General features: G+C 37.7%; 1 protein-coding gene across 1 annotated transcript in view; it reads right to left on the reverse strand.

The window, feature by feature from the left end:
• Positions 1 to 2,365: 2,365 nt before the first annotated feature.
• Positions 2,366 to 23,840, reverse strand: part of NAMPT (nicotinamide phosphoribosyltransferase) — a 31,581-nt gene continuing 10,106 nt past the window's right edge. Inside the window, exons 2-11 of the mRNA XM_035549374.2 lie at positions 23,015 to 23,171; positions 21,708 to 21,811; positions 18,684 to 18,812; positions 18,046 to 18,204; positions 17,547 to 17,683; positions 15,230 to 15,455; positions 13,904 to 14,023; positions 8,076 to 8,216; positions 7,806 to 7,940; positions 2,366 to 5,281 (exon numbers count right to left, since the gene is read on the reverse strand). Coding sequence (XP_035405267.1) covers positions 5,168 to 5,281; positions 7,806 to 7,940; positions 8,076 to 8,216; positions 13,904 to 14,023; positions 15,230 to 15,455; positions 17,547 to 17,683; positions 18,046 to 18,204; positions 18,684 to 18,812; positions 21,708 to 21,811; positions 23,015 to 23,171 — 1,422 coding nt within the window. The 3' untranslated portion in view covers positions 2,366 to 5,167. The remainder of the gene's footprint in view (positions 5,282 to 7,805; positions 7,941 to 8,075; positions 8,217 to 13,903; positions 14,024 to 15,229; positions 15,456 to 17,546; positions 17,684 to 18,045; positions 18,205 to 18,683; positions 18,813 to 21,707; positions 21,812 to 23,014; positions 23,172 to 23,840) is intronic.

A 23,840-nucleotide genomic window follows, 5' to 3' on the forward strand; every position in this document is an offset into this window, starting at 1 on the left:
AATCAATCTGACAAAAAAGCTTTCTTCTCTTCCCTTTAGTAAGAAAAAGAAGAAAGATCAAGACTAATAATCACTTTTCTTTAGAAGGTATAAGGTGTAGTCCACACAATTCACCCGACATTTTTTATTACTCTTTTGGTGGTATGAATACTCAGTCATTATAAAGTGTTTCCACATCCTCTTTCATAAAAATAGCTGATGTGAAAGCTTTAAATAGCTACATTAATTACACAATCTAGTGACAAAGAAGTGAAAATTCCCACACCTCAGATCCTTCAATGCATTCTTTATCCATGTACTTGAATTTCTTAAATACCGTAGTTTCAGAAAATGCTGAAACCATTTTCAATAATTTATAATTCCCTGGCTCTATCCAATATATGTACTTGATACAGGCATAGGAACAACCACCAAGAATTGGATTTCCAAGTCTCACAGCATTAATCAATGAAACAACAAAAAAGTAAAGTATTGCATATAGTAATAAAGTATCCTTGTTTGATTATATCTAGAGATCTAGAACCAATGTCAATTGATTTAGATACAATCTAAACTGCTGGAGAAAAAGTAGTAAAATCCAAATGTTCTGATTTTTGACCTAATGGTAAACTAGCTATAAACTAGCTATAAACTTGCCCTTCTTCTCAGAAGAGTTGTAGAAGAGGGAAGTAAAAACACTGCTAGAGTCATGAGGGACTCCTCCCTACCTCCCTCTCCTTAGGAGACCTCCCTGCTCCAGCCAGGAGCAGGAGAGAGAACTACAGTTCTGGTTCCAGGAAACCTCACCAGAAATTGAAAAGTCTAAAAATTCTTTTCAAAAAGCAGAGATAAAGAGCTGTAAGGAAACAACATTGAACAAAATATGTTACTTGAGAAGAATCCTACTGACTTCATTCCCAAATCTTTTGATTTGCTCTTTATTATCTTACAGCAGAAAACAGGGTATGTATCGATAAAATAATGACACAGAAAAAAACTTTTTAGTAAAGCTCTATTAAGTACTTCTCATCCCTTACCATAAAAAAACAAATAGATAAACAAAATGGGTGTTTTTAAATCATTAGCAAGGATGGCTGTGCTATCAGTAAAGCAATAAAAAAAATTATCTAGGGTTAACAATTGTGATTTCACTAAGCCTGACTTTATGGAGTAGCTTTAATTTCAGAATTTCCTTATTTATGATGGCCAAGTTATTTAGAAGGCATGCAGCTCCCCACATAACATGCCTCTATCTGTCAGGTTAAAAACAAGGGGATCACCTTTCACTAAGCTGTTTACAAATTTCACAGAGGTGTGTACCTATGGGATCCCAATGGGACTCTCACGGACAAGCAGAAACACACATTACTGCACGGAAAGGTAATTACCATTGCTCAAACACAAACTCATAGCTCCAGCCTTGAGCCACTCAGCACAGATACTATTTGAATCATTACAGCAGAATTAAGGGGATGGCAGAGAGACATTTGTAAGTCCCTTGCCTTCTCCTGCAATTTGAGGCTTGAAGTTTCCCTGTAGACTCCTTTGCACGATGATCTGGGAGCCCACCAAAGCACACTCACCATTGGCAGTCACTTTTAACTTGCACCAAGGCTACCTAGAGTAAGAAGAGCTGGAGTGTTGCACCTGGATGTTTGTACCAGCATGGAAAGGAGGAGGAAGAGCCCTGCTTACCTACACCTTATGCTGTGTATGCTCTCTGTAAAGATAACGTAACAGAGACTTTGATTTCAAGTGTTAAAGGCCATTATTGTAGGCTACAGGTGTCCTTTTTTATAGTCCAGCACAACCTAAAGGGACTGGCAACAAAGATAAGTAATCTTTACACGTGTACTAGAGACTGTGCTTAAGGTACAATTTAAAGTTATGTAGGAACTAAATGTGTTATTTCTTCCAGTTATGAAAATCCTGTCCAAAGGGACTGGAGACATTCTCTCTATTAAAGAGCTGATATTTTTTGATAGATACTGAAGCGTTTTTAACCGCTTTAGAGGTAAAAATCTGAGTAAAAATAATGAATCTTTCAGAAAGGATTATGTGAAATGTAAATGGAGGATATGACCTCATAGCAAATTCAATGGCAAGTGCTCCATTTTTAAGCAAAAGCACACCAGATATTGAAGTACAGATGTGCTCACACTCTGCAAGAGAAAAATAGAAAAGGGAAAAAAAAAAAGAATCCAGTTTTCCTTTTCTTCTTTAGAACTAAGCTGACCACAAACTGCATGTGAGCCAACAGGGCAGTTCTCCGACAGCAGACTACAACGACAGCACAGCTGTACTCCAATCTGTGTTTGGCAACAAAGAGCACATGAACGGAATCTGATGCCCAACATCACAACTTTAAGACACAGTCAGATGGCTCTTATTTTCACTGCCAGAACTAAACTTTATTTCCATGTGTATTACATACTGGTATTTGATGTCAAATACATTAAAATTACTTTAACAGAGGATTTAAGTGAGGAATACTTATTCTTCACTAAACAGTTTAAGAAGGAATGTAAAAACCTACACAAAAAGAATGTTTAAATGTTGTTTTGACTTTGGCAAACCAAACAGTTAAGTACTCTTCTGTTCTCTCCTCAGGCCTTTCAAAGTATGAAAAAAGCATCTTTTCATAATCATGCAGCTTAAGAAAAAATAGTTTTATAAAATCCGTTTCTTATGCTAAATATGGTTACAAATAAGTGTATTAACACAAAACTCCCAATTCCTATTTTTAAATACAAATACTGTGTTATATTATGAAATGGGGATAATTAAAATATATCAGTGACTACAAATCTAGTAATTTAAAGCAAACTTAAACATGCTGTTTGCTTTTATGTGGAAGAATCAGGATACTGTATGGTTCAAGCACTGTAATAAGTTTTATCAACTCCTTGATGCCCAGAAACACAAAGACATGTATTCAGGTGTGAATAGCACCAGGTGTTCTGACCCCCTCTTCCCCCTTTAAAAATATATTAGCATTTATTAAAATGAGTGATGTGACAACCTTCTGAGAGTGACATGCACAGGTAGAGAATTTGCTTTTAAGTCTCCAGCTAACACGCTAAGTTTTAGAGAACACTGAACAACTACTGATGCATTTCTTTGTTACACAAGAAAACAGTGCTTCCACAGCATATCCTCACTTTTCAAGTACAAAAATATCAGTTATGGGTAGTTAATAGTTATCAAAATTTTTATTGGTACAGAATGAAAGCAGCATTTACTCTTATTTTTTAAACCGTACATCATAAAATTCCCTAGTACATATCTGGAGGAGTAAAATAGGCTCTGTACTATTTACTTGCTATTGATCCTAAGTCCAGATTTAAATTCTTTCTTGGCCAAATACAAACAATATCATTAATAGCAAAGGGAAGGCAGTTCCTCAGTGTGAAAGGTCAGCATTTAAAGTTTTACTAAAGCACTATTTTTGAAACAAGACATCACTTAAATGTATAATTACATACACTAAGAGTGGAAAACAAGTTTTTATTAACAAGAACTATTGAGACTGGGCATAAATGTCTTAACCACAAACCCTGGAAACATTATGAATGCTTTGATGTGGTCCTTGGTGACAGAATAAAAACAATGAAGTATGGCTTTTCAATCTTCCTTTAAAAGCATATTTTGTATAATTTTTGTAGGCTTAAGTGATTTTAGAGGACCCCTAACATTTTCCTGTAACATCATTTTCTAATTAGAAGCATTAATTACATCAGTATATTAAGTCATTGTCTGACAGTTGATCATAAACAAAATACAGAAACCATTTGTTTTTGCTTTTTTTTCTTTAAATAAGGGAGGTATTCCTTTTCTAGTGAGAGCCATCCTACAGTACTATCAAACATTTCAGAGGTTACTACATAGCTTCTCAAATAAAATCCTCAACAGTTTTGTTTTCTAGCAGATATTCAAATCAAGCATATGCAGAGAGCAAGTACAATCAAGTGCAGACAGTTCAAAACTCTCTCTGAAACCTTGTTTTTACAGTTACCCTCTGCAAAATAAAAGCCCCTCCTTGCCCCAGTGAGACAGGGGAGAAGGGGAAACAGGTCTGCCATTCATGTAGGAGTTTGGCTAGCATAAAGTTTTATTAAAGTTGTTAACAAAAATAGTTAAACTTTTTTTTTTTTTTTTTACAATTTAACATCCAGTCTGACAAAAGGCAAATCAATGAAAAAAATACAAAAAAGTAAAAAAGTGCACTACCGAGTCCAGTATTTTGCTTTAAAGTCATGTCACTTACAGTATATGAAAAATAAACCCAGAAGTGTAATTACTTTAAAATACACCGCTTCCATATTTCAGTATTTTACACATATATTCTATAGTGGAAGAGGAGATCTCTTAAAAACTTTACTCTTAAAATATTGAGGTGCATGTGCCAAGTGGGATAGACTTGGCAAGTTAAGTTGCAGTAGAGAATCCTTTCAAATTTGGCATTCCATTTATACACCTTACCATGCCAGCAAGGTCTGTAGTACCTAAACCTTCTAGTAAGAACAGTAACTTTCTTTAATGTAGATTAACTAATACAGACAACTACAAGAAACGGTGAGGTCAGCAGTTCTATGGGATCTTAAGGAGATACAAGTCCTGATTTAGTTGTCAAATGGTACAATGTCACAACAAACTTTAAGGCCATGTTTTATTTGCTGATTAATGGACAAAAGGCAATGGATTCTCCCCCCCACCAAATATTTTCTTGAAAGTCTGTGCTCATAAAAATCATGAAAAGTTGGAAAGACTTAATTATTGAAACTTTAAATATATTTTACACAATCTTGTTTGTACAAAAATACAAGTTAAATATAAACATAAAGCAATCATGATAATTTTATGTAAATCCATTTTGTGATATTCTGTTATATATAAAAAAGTTTCTCAGCTCTGTCTCATTTGTGAAAAGATCAATACCAGATTGAATCACTACTGGCAAAGGGCCCTAAAAAGCACACTTTAGCATTAAATATGTTTTACATTGTAAGTACCATTTCCTGATTTCATCTTTTCTAAAGACTGGCAAAAGATAGGGCAGTATGTCCATAAACCAACAAATAATTTGGCTACAATGTCATAAAACACAAACACACAAATCTGTACAGTAAACCCAGTAGCTATGCAGTACATACTTGTTACACACACATACACGGACAAGGAATGAAACTTAGTGAGACGCCATTTCTAGTTCACTGTTCTTCAGCCTGGCATTTTGTCTTACTTCATCAAATGAATATGACTTCGTTACCTTTCCATTCTTAAATACTGTATGAAGGAGATCCTGCAAGAAACACCACTGTTTTAGCAAGATTCATTTGCCAAATGAACAAACAACACAGATTACACAAGCTACACACAAACTCAAAAGGCAAGGACCCAAATCAAAACCGATGAGACGAGCTTTTGACTGTCAACATAATAGATCTTTTCAGCTCTGTCTGGTAACTTTCACTAAAGGTTAGACAGAAGAAAGGATTTAGCCCATCCTGTGTGCAGACAGAAGTTTTGGACTGAGAAATCCCTTCATTAAGTTGTCCACATCAGGCCAAAGACAAGCAAACAAAAAAAATAAGCTAAATATATCCTACTAGACCAGCTACTGGGAAAGGAGACAATCAGCCAAATTTTAAGTACAATTGAACTTCAGAGGTTTAGATTAAATCTTAATTTTCTCTACATCAACTATGGAAAAAACTTTATGTAATGTGGACCGTTAGGAAAATCTATTAAAAATGCATCAAGAAGTGCTCACAAGTAGCACACTGAAAGGGCAATAAACATAGCTTTGCACAGAAAAGTTAGCACAAAAGCAATGTTGGACAGCTGCTATGCCTGGTGACCTACTGACCCATGGCTTTAGATAATCAGGACCCACAAAGGAGCACATCTCCCCACCATTTCCCCAAGTTCCAAAGATCCTGTAGCACATATACAACCTTCTCTAATATCCCATTACAGGAAACTACTTTATGAATTCTTTCACCTGTCAAAAATGAAGGAACCACACATCAACTTAATTCAGACCCCAAGGGCTGTGATTGAGTTGTTTGGAAGAACTTTTTACCACTAACTCCCCTTTATGTGTATATATATATATATATACATACACACACACGTATATTTATAAATATATATGAACATGCATCACAAACATATACATGTATATGTGCATATACAACTCTGAAAGTACACTGAATGGTTTGGGTTGGAAGGGACCTTAAAGATCACCCAGTTCCAACCCCCTGCCATGGGCAGGGACACCTCCCACCAGACCAGGCTGCCCAAAGCCCCATCCAGCCTGGCCCTGAACACCTCCATGGATGGGGTATCCACAGCTTCTCTGGGCAACTTGTTCTAGTGCCTTGCCACCTTCATAATATAGCATTTCTTCCTTATATCTAATCTAAATCTACCCTCTTTCTGTTTGAAGTAGTTATGCTTTGCCCTATTATTACACTCCCAGTTAGTTTTTTTTTTGTTGTTGTTGTTCTTAGGTCTTTGCATCCAGAGCACATTACTACAGAGTATATAACTGTTTGTTTTCTATGTTTCAATTTCTCAGAGATCTCACTTTTATGGTTAAACAGCATACCTGGAAAAATCCCTCTGCCTTGTAGCACAGAAATGTGTCTACATACCAGAAAATTCAAGAATCTTAGAGCTTTTAATGGCTGAAGTGCAATTTGATAATGTGTTTACTTTCAATCCTCTTAATTCAGGAAGAGACTCAACATACAGTTAAGCATTTTGTTGCCAGTTCACTGAATACTTAAGAGATCTCCATCTGAAAACCTGAGATTGGCCTAACGATTGTACTTATTCTACTGAAATAGCACTTAATTTTGTGATTGTGAAGACTTAACAAGGAAACAGACTTTGTAGATTAATTTATGCCTTCGAAAATTGGGAAGTTACTCCAGGTATAGAGCATTAACACCTGAAGGAACTATTTACAAATCTCAATGCGAAAGTAGAAACAAGTTTAGTTAAGCCTGTCCCTCTCCTTCCACTTCAAGCTACTATTCAAATACATGACTCATACAAAAGTACTTCGTTAACATATTCATAACAATATCCCAAGTAGAAAGGGATTCACGAGGGTCCAACTCCCAGCTTCACACAGGACCACCCAAAAATCAGACCAAGTGTCATGTCTCAGAGCATTGTTCAAGCATGTCTTGAACTCCGCCAGGCTCAGTGCCATGCCCACTGCCCTGGGGAGCCTGTCCCAGTGCCCGACCACCCTCTGGGTGCAGAACCTTTCCCTAACACCCAGCCTGACCCTCCCCTGTCCCAGCTCCATGCCGTTCCCTCGGGTCCTGTCGCTGTCCCCAGAGAGCAGAGCTCAGCGCCTGCCCCTCCGCTCCCCTCGTGAGGGAGCTGCAGGCCGCCATGAGGCCTCCCCTCAGCCTGCTCTGCTCTGAACAGACCCAGGGACCTCAGCTGCTCCTTGTACATCTTGCCCTCTAGATCTTTAACCATTTTTGTTGCTCTCCTTTGGGCACTCTAATAGTTTTTACGTCCTGCTACATTATGAGACACTACTTTTGTGAAAAAGAAGCAACAGTCTCTTGTTTCCAAACACAAACAAAAAAGAGAGCGCTAGTTTTCAAGTCTGAACATTCTACTAACATCCTAGCATTCTACTGTTAGTGAATTTGGCACCGGGGACACTTCTGAGGTAGTGAGACAGGAGCTGAACAAAAAGACAATTGGAAACAAGTTGTGAAATGAAGTTATAACCTGTTTTTTTTTCAGTCTACTTTTTCATGAAGAATGATGTAATAAATCTTGACAATTCATACCTGTCCATACTCTTCAAGATCTCCCTTGCCTTCTTCAAGTGTTACATAATCTCCTGCAGGTGTCCTATGCAAAGACAGTCGGCCTTTCTTTGACCGTTTGTTTGGATCGGCTACTGGATCCTTGAAGACATTTACCTAAAATGAAAGGAACATTGGGCTTTGTCAGACTTGTGTACCTTATGCAGACGGTGGTAATGTAACAGGAAACACAAAACAGTTTTCAAGAGGCCTCTACTGACAGCATAACGGTAGACGTAGTAAAAGACATACCCCAAGACCGTTGGTCACCACATAGCTACATTTGAAGGAACAGTTTAAGAGATCTCTGGTTAGTTTCTGCAACAACGCTCCACCAGATCCAAAGGCAATATTCTCAATGCTCCATTTATTCTTCTTCATTCCTTCTACAATCTAATAATAAAAAGAAAACTATGATGGAACATGCTTTTAGACCATGCCACTTTTTTCCATAAAAATATACTACTACTTAAACAAGATGCTTTTACAGACAATTAAACCAACTAACATTCAGTTTCCAGGAGATATATGTAACAATGCTGCCAATACTTAGCATACTGTTTGCGTTTTTCATTGCGATTACAGCACAGGATAATTATAGAAAGTTTTTGCTGAAAAACTATTATAATGCTGGCACATATCCTTTCCAAACTAGGGTAGCACAGCAATGCAATGCCCAGACAATTAGAGAAAACAAAAGACTTCGTGGGAGTTATTTCAGAGCCTTCTGATTTTTCAGAACTATGGGCAGTCCTCAAAGCATAGCATGTATCCTGAAACAAAGCAATCATCTTGCTCATCAACTCCAGAAAGATATTACCCACTTTGACCAATGACTTCAGCAGAGCAGTTCTGAAAAAAATCACATCTAGAATTAAGATTGGCAATTTAGAGGATGGAAAAAGGAAATACATAAAGTTGCTTAAAAAGTTTGCCTTGGCACCTTCTCAAGCAGATACAGATCAATGTGAACTGCACGGGTATCAACAGTCAATTTAAAACTTACTACAGCATTCCCATCCTCCTCACCACATTCTATCCACACAAACATAGCATCCTCTAGCCTGGAGTCATGGGTGCTAGTTTAGTCATGCTCATAAGCAAGCAAGATTTGTTTCCCTGACCTGTTATTCTTATTACGGACTGAAAAGGTGACTATGGCCCCGATAAAAGTATTTGAACTCCTATCTCCTAAATAGTTCACTAACAAAAGTGGGTGAGAAAATTTCAGAGGAGGTGAAATAGCAAAATCCCATCCATCCAGAAAAAGGAAGGTGAGGAGCAAAATGGAAGCACAAAATCCATGTGGAACAGTGCAGAGTTTCAGAAATCAGCGTCATGTGAAATGGGGTAATCTTTTTTGTCCTCCTGCAAAGGAAAACACCACGGTAGCACTTAACATAACTGTTCTAGGAGTTACTGATGTCTGATGTGAAGTCATTTCTTCAAAGGACAGCCAAGGCAAAAATCAAACTTTTATATGGAAGGAAAAAAAAAAAAAGACCACTCCAATTTCAGACAATGGTAAATGGGTAGTTAATGTAAACAAAAATATCTAGTAGTTTTCTTTTTATTTATCCATTTAGTCACATGGAGACTGCCTGTCTCAAGGATACTCTCAAAGACTGAATGCCTGACAGAGGCCAGCCAACACAAAAGGTGGCCTGGAGAGCCATAATTTGAGGGCACACCTCGAACAATTTCCCACTAGATTTTTAGCAGATTTCCCCAGCAGAGATACCATCAGTGAGTCTTCCTCATTCTAATGGTGACTGCTTACTCAGCCTCATCCAACAAACCAAGCAAATGGAATCTCTGTCCCCACCTCCATGACTTTTGCTTAGGGAAACCCTTGGGAAAGACTTTGTCCTGAACAAATACTGCTTCAATATGTGAAAGTCCTGTGGATTTTAGTAGTAGCCATTCCACCCTTTCAGACAGTGACCCTCTACGAAAGGAATCTATGTTTTCAAGAGATTAAGTTCTCCTGGAAGCAGTTTTAAAAGGGGTATCCATGGAGGACAAGGGATTTAGTACCATCACAGCGCTAATGAGATTCTCCCTTAAGCACCTCAGAAGTTACTGAACATGATAAAGGAAGGGTAAGAAAAGGCATTTTGAATACCCTCTCAAGCATAAGATCAAGTAAGACAGAAAGAAGCTAGCCTTGACTCCCAGATACGGCTCTGCTTATCTACACTGTCTTTTGAAAAGGCAGGTGTTGGTAAGCTCTACCTGGATTCTGAGCAAGGTCTGTCCAGACACTGACCAAGCCTGAAGTCAGGTAAACTGTTGGCCAAGCCTGAGCCAATATATTCTGCCCCACAACTTATCCAGCTTTATAGATAGGTCTGACACCGAATTCACTTGAATATGCCTGCAAGATTCAGCATAAACTACATGGTATAAGCAACATCCTGTGCCCATGCTTAGACTTCACGTTCTTCAATACTTGGAGGATAACATATTCTATGGGTACAAGTGTAACACAGCTGGGACATAGCTTCTCAGCCCCCTTGCCTAGGTGAGAAGAAATGGGAACCTTCTTTCAGCTGGAAATCCTGCTCTAATTTAGAGAGTTTGTTCATCTTATACTACAGGCACAACTTCTTACTTACCCTGGGTGAAGAACTTGCTTCCACCTTTCCATTCTCTATCAAGGGATTTCCTTAGCCAGACTGATCTTTGGTCAGTGAGGGGCAGAAGGGTAGGGAAATTGAGCCTGAGTTGAAAGACAGTTCTGACTTCTACCAGTGACCCACAGTTGCCCCAGATTACAGCTTCCTCAGATACGGAGAAGAGATGGCAAACAGCAGCAGTAATGGGGAGGAAGAAAAGGAGGAGATCCCAAACAACTAAATCCTCCTCCAGAGGAAAAACAATGCAGAACAATTGATTGTCTCACATTTCCAAACTTATACAGACAACAGATTCAGTGACAGGGTTTTGACTAGCTTGCCCTGACCATTATGAACATGATTAATACATCATTTGTGAGTCCAGGTTAGAGGATTTTTTTTCTTTATAACCATTTAAAGACATCTGGAAATTGAATGTTCAAAGAAAATCCTTTGAAAGTGTAGTATATTGTGGAGTTAGCAGATTGGAATGATTTTTAAAAGTGAAAATGCTAGAAGAAAGTCAGAAAAGGTTCCTTACCTGTTCTACCAGCAATCCCTATTGAAACAAAGAATTTTAAAATCCAGTTTATACTCTGTTTTCTGTATTTTTCTTTCAGCTAGGTCTGATATTTAAATGAGACTGATCTGTCATTACTCATTCTAAGTTTTCCCATTGTACCAGTTACCTTTCACCTGATCCATAACAACAGGTCAATCTAAGGCTGATACAGAGTAATTAGAACAATCACTTGCATAGGTTTTAAGAGGGAAAAACGGATAGCCATGACAATGCATTCAGATTTGTTCATGTAAACTCCTTTACGAAAAGAATGAAAAAACTTGGGTTTTGCTGACATAAAAGGAAAGAAATCCATGACATCTTAAACATGACCAAAATTAGGCTGCAAGCTCTTGGCCTTTTTGCTCCAAAATAACTTGTTGCTGCCAAATGAGAAGTGTCTCTTTCCTCCTTTTCTGCTTCCCCCAACTCAAGACAACAGTTTGGTTTTACTCTTGTGTTGTACTGGTGGTTACTGGCCCCTTTTATGGGCCAATTTCATTAAAACAAAAGAAAATTGTTTGGCTTTGGCCAAGTTAATTTGCTGCTACATTTGTGGGCTAAATTTGTTTAATGTTCAGCAGTTTAGTGACCAGAGCTGACGAAGTGCAGAGCAAGATTACAGAATCAGGAAAGGATCAGAAGGTGGCCACTAAGCAGCAATGAGTTCTGTCAGCTCCATAAGTCTTGAGGAACTGAATCCTCAACCCTCTTCTACATATTACAGATAAGACTTTTCCGTTTAATCAGCAACAGTTTGACTGAGAAAGATACATGAACAGGCGGATCATCTGAGCAAAGAATTGCTCCCTTCTGCCTCTTATCCTCTCCCATTAGCTACTAGAATTGATTTCCTGCTCGATGTAGAACTTGGAGAGGAGTGCATTTTATCCTCTAACATAAATACTTTAACAATAGTTTTGTCATTTCCACAGAATGGCTGAGGTTGGAAGGGATCTCTGAAGGCCATCTGGTCCAACCCCCCTGCTTACCCTGGAGCAGGCTGCGTAGGACCACGTCCAGGCAGCTTTTGAAGATTTACAAGGAGGAGACTCACAACCTCTCTGGGCAGCCTGTGCCAGTGCTCCGTCACACGCACAGCACAGAAGTGCTGCCTGATGCTCGGGCAGCACCTCTTTTGTTTCAGCTCATGCCCACTGGCTCTTGTTCTGGCACTGGCATCCACCAAAAAGAGTCTGGCTTCATCCTCTTTGCCCTCTCCCTTCAGGTATTTATAGACATTGATGAGATCCCCCTGAGGGATCCCTCCTCTTCTGCAGGCTGAACAAAATCCCAGCTCTCTCAGCTTCTCCTCATAGGAGAGGTGCTCTGGTCCCTTCATTGATCTTTGTGGCTCTCTGTTTGAGCACAATCAATGCCATATGAGCTTACCTCCACAAATTTTGCTATGTATAACCTACAAAATGAAAATGTTGAGTGCCTTACAGGAAAGGATTAATGTTCCATTTTTCTTCCCTGTCACAGACTCATGAAAATCTCTACAAGTACATATTTTGCCTAAGACGGGCATCAAGTCATGGTTAAATCCTGTTTAACAGTCATTGAGAAGTTTATTAATAAGTCTCTTCCCTTAGTACCTAACCATAAGACTTCCTTTCTAGTTATTAACCTCTCATGCTTGTGTTTCATTAAGCTTATTAGCACAAATTATTCTCAAGAAGCCACAGGAAGAAAACAAATTTGCTTCAAAGGCTATAGGAACAAAACTATGGTGTATAACTGCACTACAGATGGCATATCAGGAAACAATGTCAGTATTAACTGCTCTCTAAGGATTTGAGTGACAAACATCTTTGGAGTTCCGTGGTTGAGGTTAACATGATGTGCCCATGTTAAATATGCAGATAGTTTCAAGCCAGCGAGAAAATAAGCTTGCTATCTCTCTTACCTAATTTGAGAAGCAGCAAAAGTCAACTTTGTTAAGAGAGTCTAAAGGTGTGCCAGTCTAGGAAGCTAGGACAAGGTTCAATAAAATCCAGTAAAATTCATCTTAACCTTATCCAACTTATTTCTGGTTTTGAACTCTAGTACAGCTAATGATGAAAGCCAGGACAAGCCTGATAAAGTCAAGTCCTTCTTCCCCTCATCATCTGCAGTTGCTGCAGCCTGTACCTTTATAACTGCATTATATTAGTATCTCTATCTAGCCAATAGTGGTCAATTTGTAACTAGTTTCTAGCACACAGCATCCCCTAAAAAAAACCTATTTTTTTTGATCTTACTGAAATTGCCCTTTTTGTATTATTACTAATAATTTGTGTATTTACTAGACTCAAGACATCAATGGTGCAACATAGTCCAATTTGATTCAGACCACAGACCTGTTATTCACATTTCCTGGGCTTTCAACAATCTTTATTCCATTAGTTGCCAAATCAGTAGACTCCTTACCTCCATTATGTTAGTTCTTAAACAGTCACCTTCACAAAACACACCTTCAAAATTTGAGTGCAAGCACTCTTCAGAGCATACGTAACTAATGAGCTAAATCAGTTAATTACTACTATTGCTACAGCACAGCAGTCATGCAGTGTGCTTTAGGTATCAATGAAAGGACCAAACACTGCCAGGTTTTGATCTGAATTAGGCTTGACAAGCAGGATAAAAGCAAACAAAAAGAGAGACAGTGGGAGTAGAATGGTTATGACAGTAAGATTAGGATATGCCTCTTATGGCATATGGTTTTTTATGCATCTTTTTAACTCCCTGTGGGCTTTTAATGAATGTGTTTTATGCATTAGGATATCATTGCCGATGTCTAGGATGAAGGGCAGGGTGGGGTCAGTAGAGAAGCTGCAACACCTGACTAGTCATAACAGATTCCAGATTAAATAGCAATATAACCAGTGTCACCCTTATACATGAACAGGATCTCCTACCTCTTGCAACGTGTTGATATCCACACCATCCCCTTGAATAACTCTGAGATAGGGTGGCAGCAGTTTGTAGCCTTTAGAGTTCTCTGTAATGGGAAACTTCTTCCCTAAGATCTCCAAGACCTATGGGAAAGAGAAGGGAGATAGCTCAAAATAAAAATGAAAATAAAAATCTGCCATTCCAGTAAAGAAACCAATTTCCACATCTGATTCATGCTAAAAACAAAACACAACAAACCAACCAAACAAAAAAACCCAAGCACAAATTCATGAGTATACCCACGTATCCTGCTCTAAATATATCCATGTAGGTACACAAACAAAAAGCATGCCAGCCATTGTAGCAGAAGCTGTTAGATTAAAGCAGTCACAGAATATGTAGCCTTTATGCACTTGTACGCAAAAGCTAATCAGATCCGTGCTTCCCTCCTTTCTCTCTTTGGTTGTGTCATTTATGGCTATTCATGAGTCAGCTGAAGATTCTGCTCTTCTTTTGACCTCCATTAAGATAGTGAATGAGGCTTTCAGTTTTCTAAGATTCTGTTAGCCATTAATAATTAAAATTAAACTCTCCAGATGGGATTTTTCTTATCAGCTCTGAGAAAGATTATTCAAAGTTCCTATTTGTTATGTCATTTGCCCCAAAGGTAAAAAAAAAAAAAAAAAAAAAAAAAAGGTGTTACGTATCTAAAATCTCCCCTCCTTTCTTATTAAAACAGTATTGAGAGCTCCTCAAATTCAGAAGGCATCAACAGTTTTTGGTATAAAACCGCAACAATCATCATGCTCTCTATACAGCTAGAAGGCAAGAAATAGTTTTCAACTTAAAGGTCGTATGTCACTGACTTAAATGCAAGTGTTACAAAAGGGAGAAGAGCACTAAGCACGTATTTGCAGCATAGAATAGTGAATTACACTAGGACTCCAAGATACCTAATATTGGAGATAAAAAGTCTTACTTGCCTGGCATTTATCAATACTCAAGTTTTTTCCCCGTTTTATTTGTTACTAAGTGACGAAAGACTTCTTTATAGAATCATTCCAGCATCATTAGTCCATCAAAACTGGTAACTGCTGTAAAGGCTTCAAGGAATGGTATGCAAGAATGGTTTTGAAGAAAACAATAAAACCACTGAGATTGCTAAAGAGTTGCCATATCTACATTTAAATAAGGCAAGCATTTAGATTTTTCACAGATTAAAAAAACATCCAAAGCATAATAAACATACTAAGTTATACGAAAAAATGTTCCGTTTACTAGCCTGTCATTACAAAACAAAAAATTGTCCTTCCCAATCTTGTATACAAATGACTTCAAGAAAGCATTACCTTTAAAACAGTGTCAAGAGGATTCCCAGAATCTGGTCTAATAATAAGCGGTGCCTCTGGACTTCGGGCTTCAATTATATGCCTTAAGTCATCACCCCATATTTTTTCACAAGCATTGTAAATGTCGTAGCTGTCGCTAACCACAGATACAGGCACTGAAGAAAACTGTGTCACTATGTGTTCGAAAGCATCTTTTTCGTGATCTTTCCCCCAAGCTGTTATGGTACTGTGAAGTCAATTGAAAAATACATATTAGAGGAGCATTTGCATTAAATCACATATCCTGTACTTTCTACAAGAAATAATTCAAGATAAGGATAGACAGTGTGATTACAGAAGAGCACAAACTATATGTTTATCAGCTCTGTGCTACACTGATAGTAGATGTATTAACAGCAACCTGGATTCATCTTTGCAACTCAGACAAGCACTGGACACATGAAACTTCTTTCACATATAACTTTTTTTAAAAAACTTTTGTTAGAGTTTCTCTTAAATCTGACGTTCAGACAATTAGGGAACTACAAATACAAGAACAGACCATCTGCTCTGGCAACCTCAGACCATAAAAAGGGAAGTTGAGAACTAGCAGCATAAATCAGAAAAAAACTTAAAAACAATTTATTTGCCTTTTTTCGGATAATGATTTAAAGCCATTAAGCTGACTGATACAAAGGTTCTTCTACAGGAACCTCAGAGCATTACCCTTGGTACAAGGGTACAGGCAAGCATATCGAACAGAGCTGCTATGAGAGGTAATAAGTTACTGAATGCTAGCTGATCTGCAGCGGCTGTCTGTACGTGGCTGTCGCAGAGCAGCAGATGTAACTTACATCAATAACTTGTGTATGAACACTAAATGCACTCATACCAAGTGTAGGTGTGCAGTAAGAGCTAGTGGGCATTGAACTTGTACCATAAAATACTAGCATTAACTTCTGTGTATACGAGCCCTAGCTCGTGGTAATGAAGAGACAAAAAATTCTTTTCCAGCAGGTTGGGGCAGTCACAGGGACCACCCTGGTGGTGTGCCAGAAGTGAGCACCACACACAAGACACAGCCTTAGATTGGAAGCTGTGGAACAGAAGAACAATTCTGGAACAATTCAACTCTCTTGCACAAGACCCTTTTGCTGTACTAGTTTGAAAAGAGTGACTGCAGTCTATATTTGGCAATACAAACTAACACACTTAAGCTGTCTGCTCTCATACTACCACTTCAACTTGCTGTACAAAAGATGCTTCCACTTGTTTCCTTTCGTTACAAAGAATTTTATAGTCACTTTATTAATCATTTTTTGATTTAACTGTAGTATTAAGCTAATCAGAGATGAGTCAGACAAATTTTGTTACTTCTACTGATCAAGCAGCAGTTTTAGAACAGCACTATTGCAATGGTCCGGAAAATTATATGAAGTAATATACCTTCAAAGATAATCATGTTAGAACTAGTCACTTGAACTTGTGTTATCCATCTTACAATTCTGAGTGAAAATAACCCTATTAAAAAGAACTGTCTTTGTACTTGCTAGGAGAAAAAACACAACTGGCCCTTCCTTTATATTGTGCTCATTTCAGCATGCAGAGACACACAAGCGAAATCCAAAGATTTGCCCTCACTCCTGACCTTGTACATGATTCCTACATCAAAACCAAGAGCTCTTCATCTCAATTACCTGTTTGAGACCAGTTCCTTACTCTCAAACTTGTGAACAAATCTTAGTGTGAGATTAAGGATCAATTGGCTGAATTAGTTACGTGGATAGAAGCTTTAGAACAACTGCCTCTTTTGGAGGGAGAAAATGATCTGGGAAAGCCTAAAGGTGCATCTCATACAATTTTTCATGTTACTATTTTATGTTTAGAACAATTTTAAAGTTCATAACATGGATCCTCAATATCTACGTTTGCCTGTAGGCCTTCAAGTCCATTCTAAAAATCATCTACGTTTCGAATCATAGATTCGCAGAATCATAGAATATCCTGATTGGAAGGGACCCACAATGATCATCGAGTCCAACTCCTACTTTACTTAGACTGTGTTAAGAAGTTTATAGTTAAAAACATTAAAAAAAGCATTTCGAGTTAAAAACAGACATACCATTGCTGTGCCCCTAGAACATACAGAAGACATCAGTATCAAACTTTAGCCATAATAGCTGGGTCAGTCATGGCTAATACTGTGTGGTATAAATGAAACAGTTTAAGCCTGCCTCATCCTTTTAAGTGAAAAATTTCTGGATACAAAGATAAGTAAGTTTAACAACATGTAATTTTTTTATTTAAAAAAAAAAGTTTTGATAGCCAAAAATCTTACCTGTGTTCAGCAGCTGGAACAGAATATCCTGGAACCGGATCTTTTGTTCCATAGTACTTTTTAATTAATGCAATTCCAGCTACAGTGTCTGTTCCTTTGAAGTTCACCAAATGAGCTGAAGCTCCTATTCCTGCAGTCTGAAAAAGATGCAGCTCTCAGTTGCCATGCCAAATATAGAAGCCTAAAACCAGTTACTGGCTAGCACTAGCTTGAAGCAAAACTTTGACTCAGTTCCTGTTTTACCAATACACTCTTTATGCATTTACACAGGAAAGACAGTTTCTATGTGGAAGAAAGCTCTCTCAGCCTAGTACTCAGATACAGTTCAGACCCATACCCCCACCCAGATCTACCCCCTCCATGTTTAGTCCAAATGCAGTGCTGTATGCATTCACAATTTCAACGTGGCATGTAGACGTAATTGTTAACGAATACATGCTACTATCCCTTACAGGTAAGAACAATCAGGCTTCTCCAACTATTAGAAAAGTAGCATTACCTCTTGTGAAGAAACTCCTCTGTAGCCGAAGTCATGCAGTTTATATTCCAGTCCTTCTAAGCTGCCAGAAGTCTCCAGCAAATACTTGGCCAAAATCTTTTTCTGCTCTCTAGAATTTGTAGCTACTGTGATTGGATACCATGACTGAACAAGAATAGTCTAAAACAAAACCCAACACATTATTAGGTGCAAGTTTGCTTAGGATTCCAAAAATCCCCACTCAGTATTTAATCAGGTGCAAAAAGGGCTATTTATTTTTATCACCCATTTAAAAAGTACTGATGTCTCCAACAATTTGCTTTTGGTTAAAGTAATTTGCCTTTATAATACCTTTATAAGGTAGGGTAAGTACTGGCCATCTTGGGACTTATCGCTCCCAAGCTACAGACATTTACCTCCCTTCCTCCTCTTTTCCTTGTTAATAAAAGTACTGCTGTGAATTTCCTGTAAAAACTATTACAGTCACTTGCCAGGTAGTGGGAAAAGCTCTATATAAGAGCAATGAAGAAAGAATCCAGGCTTACTTAAAGCAGAAGATGAAAGCTGCCAGAATTGCTTTAAGCCATTAAGGGATTCAACCCTTAAATTAAGGGTGTTAATATTTATTTAGAAAAGCATACTAGCTTTCCAAAACTGACCTCAATCCAATTTGTGAGCCAGTAGCATTCTGGATCTGTGTTTTCTACTGTGAAGAGAACATTTCCTCTGGGAATGACAGAGCCCTCAGGAACAGCCTTTATTTCAATAGGAAGATGGCCATCATATTTCTGTGTGAGAAATAGCAATATTGTTAGGTAACAGGAAGGTTGGAATCTACTTCTTACACTTAACTGCAGTGGATAAAAGTCAGTCTGTGAGTTTATTGATAAAGCTCTTTAGTTCTTTCTTTCGACCCTTAAAATAAATCAGTTTGTTTATATACTGACCAACCCAAACGAGTAAGAAAAATGCATTTATCAAAAAAGGAGTAAAACTCTATAACCTAAAAAATAAATAAATTATATAGAGTATCTTTATCAATCCAAATTTTGGTTATCACCTTCATTCCTTGATGCATACAAGCTTAAATAGTCAATAAAAAGAAATATGCTCTATTCACAGAACGAGAAATATCTGCTATGCGGTTTTCTTCCATGCTTTCACATGAAGAAAGCAAAAAATCACAACTGTTTAGCTATTATCTAGACCTTAAACAAAAATCACTAGTTTTGCTTGGTCTAGATGCGTGCTTTGTTAACTTATTAACATAGGATCTATTTAGCATCTATTTTAAAGAATATTTTATCATCTCAACTATTCACTAAACATGAAATCCAATCTTGAAGTGTCATTCTTCTGTCAAACTCAGTCTTTCATCCCTGAAAGAATAAATAAGTCTGTGGAGTATGCCTTGCAAAAAAGAGTAAGTTGCAAACAGTTGCTCTAAAACAGTAATTATAACTTTGCAAGTTAAACTGACAATACTTAAAACATTTTGCACATTAATACTTTTTGACAGAAATCTTTGTGATATATTACTTCTTTAAAGGTAACAAAAACTGCATCACTTTAGAGAAATTACACAGATTTCTTAAGTAGCATCAATACATGTTCTCCAGTGCCCAAAACACAAAGATCTCTCCTATAGTACAGTTAAAAGTTTTCTTCTGAAGTGTAAGATGCTGAAGCAAGTTATGTTTACCTACCACACAGGGTTTAGTTGTCTGACTTGGAGATGCCAGTTCTGGTTTAATAAAGGACAATGAGGCCTTCAAAAAGGCTCAAAATTATGTATTAATTATTCAATGAAAGCAAAAGTATACTTAGTGGAAAAACAAAACAGATTTAATAGTTGGTAAAGGTGTTGATTTTGTCCATGGAAAAAGCAACAGGGTCGTGTCATAACACTATAGCACCATTCATCAAAATACTATAATTCATCATAACACTATAGCATCTTTCAAAATTTTCAGGTAGTCAGCTTTCTTGTAATGAGGCATCTCCTGAATGTACGCAGAGTGTGTCTGGTAAGCATTTTAGGCAAAATGCATCATTTACACCCTTTTTAGCCCAGATCAACTCCGTATGTTCAGGGCTTACATCTCTAACGCTCCTCACCAGCTCCTGTCTGCTTCCAGCTTCTACCCCATCTCATTCCACGGGAATTCCATTCCTCACTTCTACCCCCTCCATCCTATAGGTATTTACTCATTCATTTATTCTGTACGAGTTCATGTACATACATTTCAAGTTCCTTTTGGCATGTCACTCATACAGCCATTGATCCCTCCACTTTACCTAACACAACATACAAGTTAACGGAGCCAGAGAGAGCAGGCAATAGTACAGAGGGGTAGAAGCACATCTCTGGGTGCTCATAAGGGCAGACAAGCACCCGAAGGGAACAAACCATTCCACTTTGAGCACCATTAGCATCTAAGAAAAAAACAGAAATCGTATTTGTTTTTATATCTGCACTGTTTTAGCAAGAAAATATGACCAAGGAATAAAGAATGTATACAGAGGGTACGTGGGAAGGCTATTTTGAATAAGCCAAAAGCATGCATTGAAACAGGTTTAGTTAAACCATGTCAAAACTCAGTGTGGACAGACATGCAGCATTAACAAGGCATTAATTCAGTTTAGTCAAAGAGGTGTCAAGATTAAATACAGCTTAGAGTAGCCCACAATGTATAATGTAACTTAAAAATACAGCTTGAATTCACATCTGTAGTTGTTTCAAATGGATGCAAGTCCTCTACAAACATCTCCTTAAGTACCTCTTAGAAGACAATGTTATTTACCTTGCTGCCATTTTCAACACTTAAATTCACTTTTCTCTTGCACTCCTTATGGCTCACCCTTATTGCAAGATGACATCCTGATATATTCACAGATGCCACCGTAAAATACATTCAGTCAGGGTATGCACATGAAAATAAATGCAAAAGGCTAAAAATTGTGTTTTCAAGCATCAAATGCCATTCATAAGAATCCACAATGAAACTTGGTATTTAATTCACCAGCAGAAATTAGAACAACTCTGAGCGTTACTAGTCTGAATCTGCTGACTTTACACAGAAGAGATGTTTGCAATTACTTGAAGACTGATACCTTTTTAAACAAAGGGGAAAGAGGATAAACTGAGGAAATACTTGGAAAGACTTTTGTGTCAAATGCTCAAGCCTTGTATTTCATAACGAAGTTCAACTTAAGTTATCTCCGGAAAATTTAGGAAACAATTGAACGAAACATTTTCTGGAACTATTTACACATACAAGAAGTTGTAATGCTTCCTGCATTGGAATAAAAATCGTTATGATTAGTTACAGAAAGCAATATAAATGACGCAACCAACCACTAAGCACTATATTATAAATGGAGACTTGCCAATAAGCCCCCACTTATTCTAACTGGCTGACAGCAGCCATAAATCCTTATTACCTGCAAAGCCATATTTGGCATCCAAAAGGATGAAAATTGTTTTTCCTCTATGGACTTGCAATTATGATTATTCTCTGACTGCTTCTATTCCCTGTACACTGTATGAAAAAGCTAAATTTACCCACACTTTGGTATTATGGTTAAAATATCTTGATTTAAAGAAAAGACTGTGGAATTTATTTTACAGTTTATACATAAATCCTTCAGGATGACCTTGCATTACTTTCATAAATTTTTACCTCCAGAATATAGTTCCATCCCTTTTCATTGAAGACATCGTCTTGAAAGTGCTCCCTATACACTTCTTTGGCTTCCTTGATTTTCTCTTTGGTTACCACTTTACCTGTGGTTCCAGAAACAAATGAAAGATTAGGAAATAATAACAAATAGAGTCAGACACAGAAAAGTTACTTTGCCTCAAAAAAAAAAAAAACAACACAGAAAACATGTCAAGTGCAGTAAATCGTCTATGCTCAAACCAAATTTAACTTATTATATAGATTAGGATGCTAAGGAAGCTGTGGTCAGCAGGTGACTCAAGAAAAGTTTCAACTTTCTATTTTATGATGGTTAATAACCTGTCAAGAGTTTTGTTTATCTGTGGTTTTCCTGGAGGAGTGTGATGATTGTGCAACTCAGCACACACAAGACGCAACCTGACCAGGTCTCAAGCTACATTGCTCCAGAAAGAATCCCTATGGAGAGGCCTTAAAAATCAGATTAAACACTTCTGTGATACAGACAGACTAACCGCATTACTTGAATAAGTATTGCTGCTGCTTTATGACCTATCTTCTATTTGCAATGTTAGAGAACAATCCTCAGATTGCTACAGAAAAGATTATCAAGCGCTTTGATTTTAGTCTAATTCCAGTATCTGGCACAACTGGCAGAGAGATTTATGAATTCTGGTTCGAGATAAAAGACAAGTAAGCTATATGGCTAAAGTTGTCCTTCTAAAGCCTGGCAGAAGGCAATTTGCATTTGGGTCAGAACAGATGACATTCACACACAATGCAAAAAAGCAAGCGAAGTCTCAAATGCCACCATGGATTTTTCAGATGTTACTTTAAAATTTGTCAATATTGAAAACATGTTCACATGTAGCTGCCTTGTTCAGCAATCTGAGTGGCAACAAAAATCTAAGGGAAACTAACGTTACTGCCTTACACACTAAATAAATCAGCAAATAGACTAAAATTCATGTTCAAAATGTGAAGCGTACCTTCGTGTGGTTCTATGAAGTCTTCCTCTACTTCAATTCATTTCAATTTAACCCCCTGAAGTAGGGTTATGAACATGTCTTCATTTTTAGTAACCCATTGTCATAAAGAATCAGTAGAATGGTGCCTGAATTTAGAAGTCAATACCTTTTAACAAGGGCGGTCAGCTCATTTTCAAAATCACATAAATAAGATCTTATGCCTGCCACTACCTGCATTGTACCAAAATAGTCTGGAATTGTTTAAAATTCTACAACTCCAGCAAGACTTCAGAAAAATTAAGGTATTTATTTACAGGTAAATTTTACTTTTGAGTCAGTTACCTTTTAAGTATTTATTCAGAATGTATTGCAAGCCATAAAAAACAGTTTCTTCGTATTTCACTTTCCTTAATTTGGAATTTTCCGTCTTCTTTTCACGACATTCGAAGTAGGAATATACTTTGCTTGTGTTAGGTGGATATTGCTTGTAGTGTGTAACCTACATTAAGAAAAACTTCAGTAAATACTTGAAACAACACTACAAAAAAGAGAAATCAAAAGTCATTGGGCAATATCAGGGTTTCCAGCAGAGCTCTTTGTATGTTAAAGCTTACAGTAACTCCAGCTTTTCTGGACTATTCTCTGTTCACACTCTACGGTCAGCAAGTCTTTGGGGGATTTCCCACTTACTCAATTTTCAGTTCAGAGGTCTGTCTCCTTTATCTTACTCTTTGCTTCCATAACAGGCCTTTTTCCCCAGTAACCTTCACGGCCAGCTCTCAAACCTCTGCTTTGACTAACTGGGAAGGACACCGGCTGGGGTTTTAGGAGCAGCACCGGGCACTGACCTACCCAGTCAGTTTTCACCCCACTGTGCTTTGGCCAAGCCTAAGAGCTGCAGGAAGCACAGAGCTGTCTGCCACTACCAATGTGAAGGTCTCTGCTTGTAGCTGAAGCATTGAAGGCTATAATCACGTAATTCGAATGAAAGCCCTCAAGGCTCAAGAAGGCACTGACAATGGCACCTACCAAAGCGTCCCATTATCCATAAGCAGAGTGCGTTTCTCAAGCTCAGATTATGTTAAAGCCAGCTTACAAACCTGTTAGTGCTGGTAATGCTGTTACGAGATCTGCTTGAGGTTTGTGCCTCCCCTTTTGTACTTTTTTC

Source organism: Cygnus atratus, chromosome 1 (assembly GCF_013377495.2).
Source record: "Cygnus atratus isolate AKBS03 ecotype Queensland, Australia chromosome 1, CAtr_DNAZoo_HiC_assembly, whole genome shotgun sequence".
Taxonomy (NCBI): domain Eukaryota; kingdom Metazoa; phylum Chordata; class Aves; order Anseriformes; family Anatidae; genus Cygnus; species Cygnus atratus.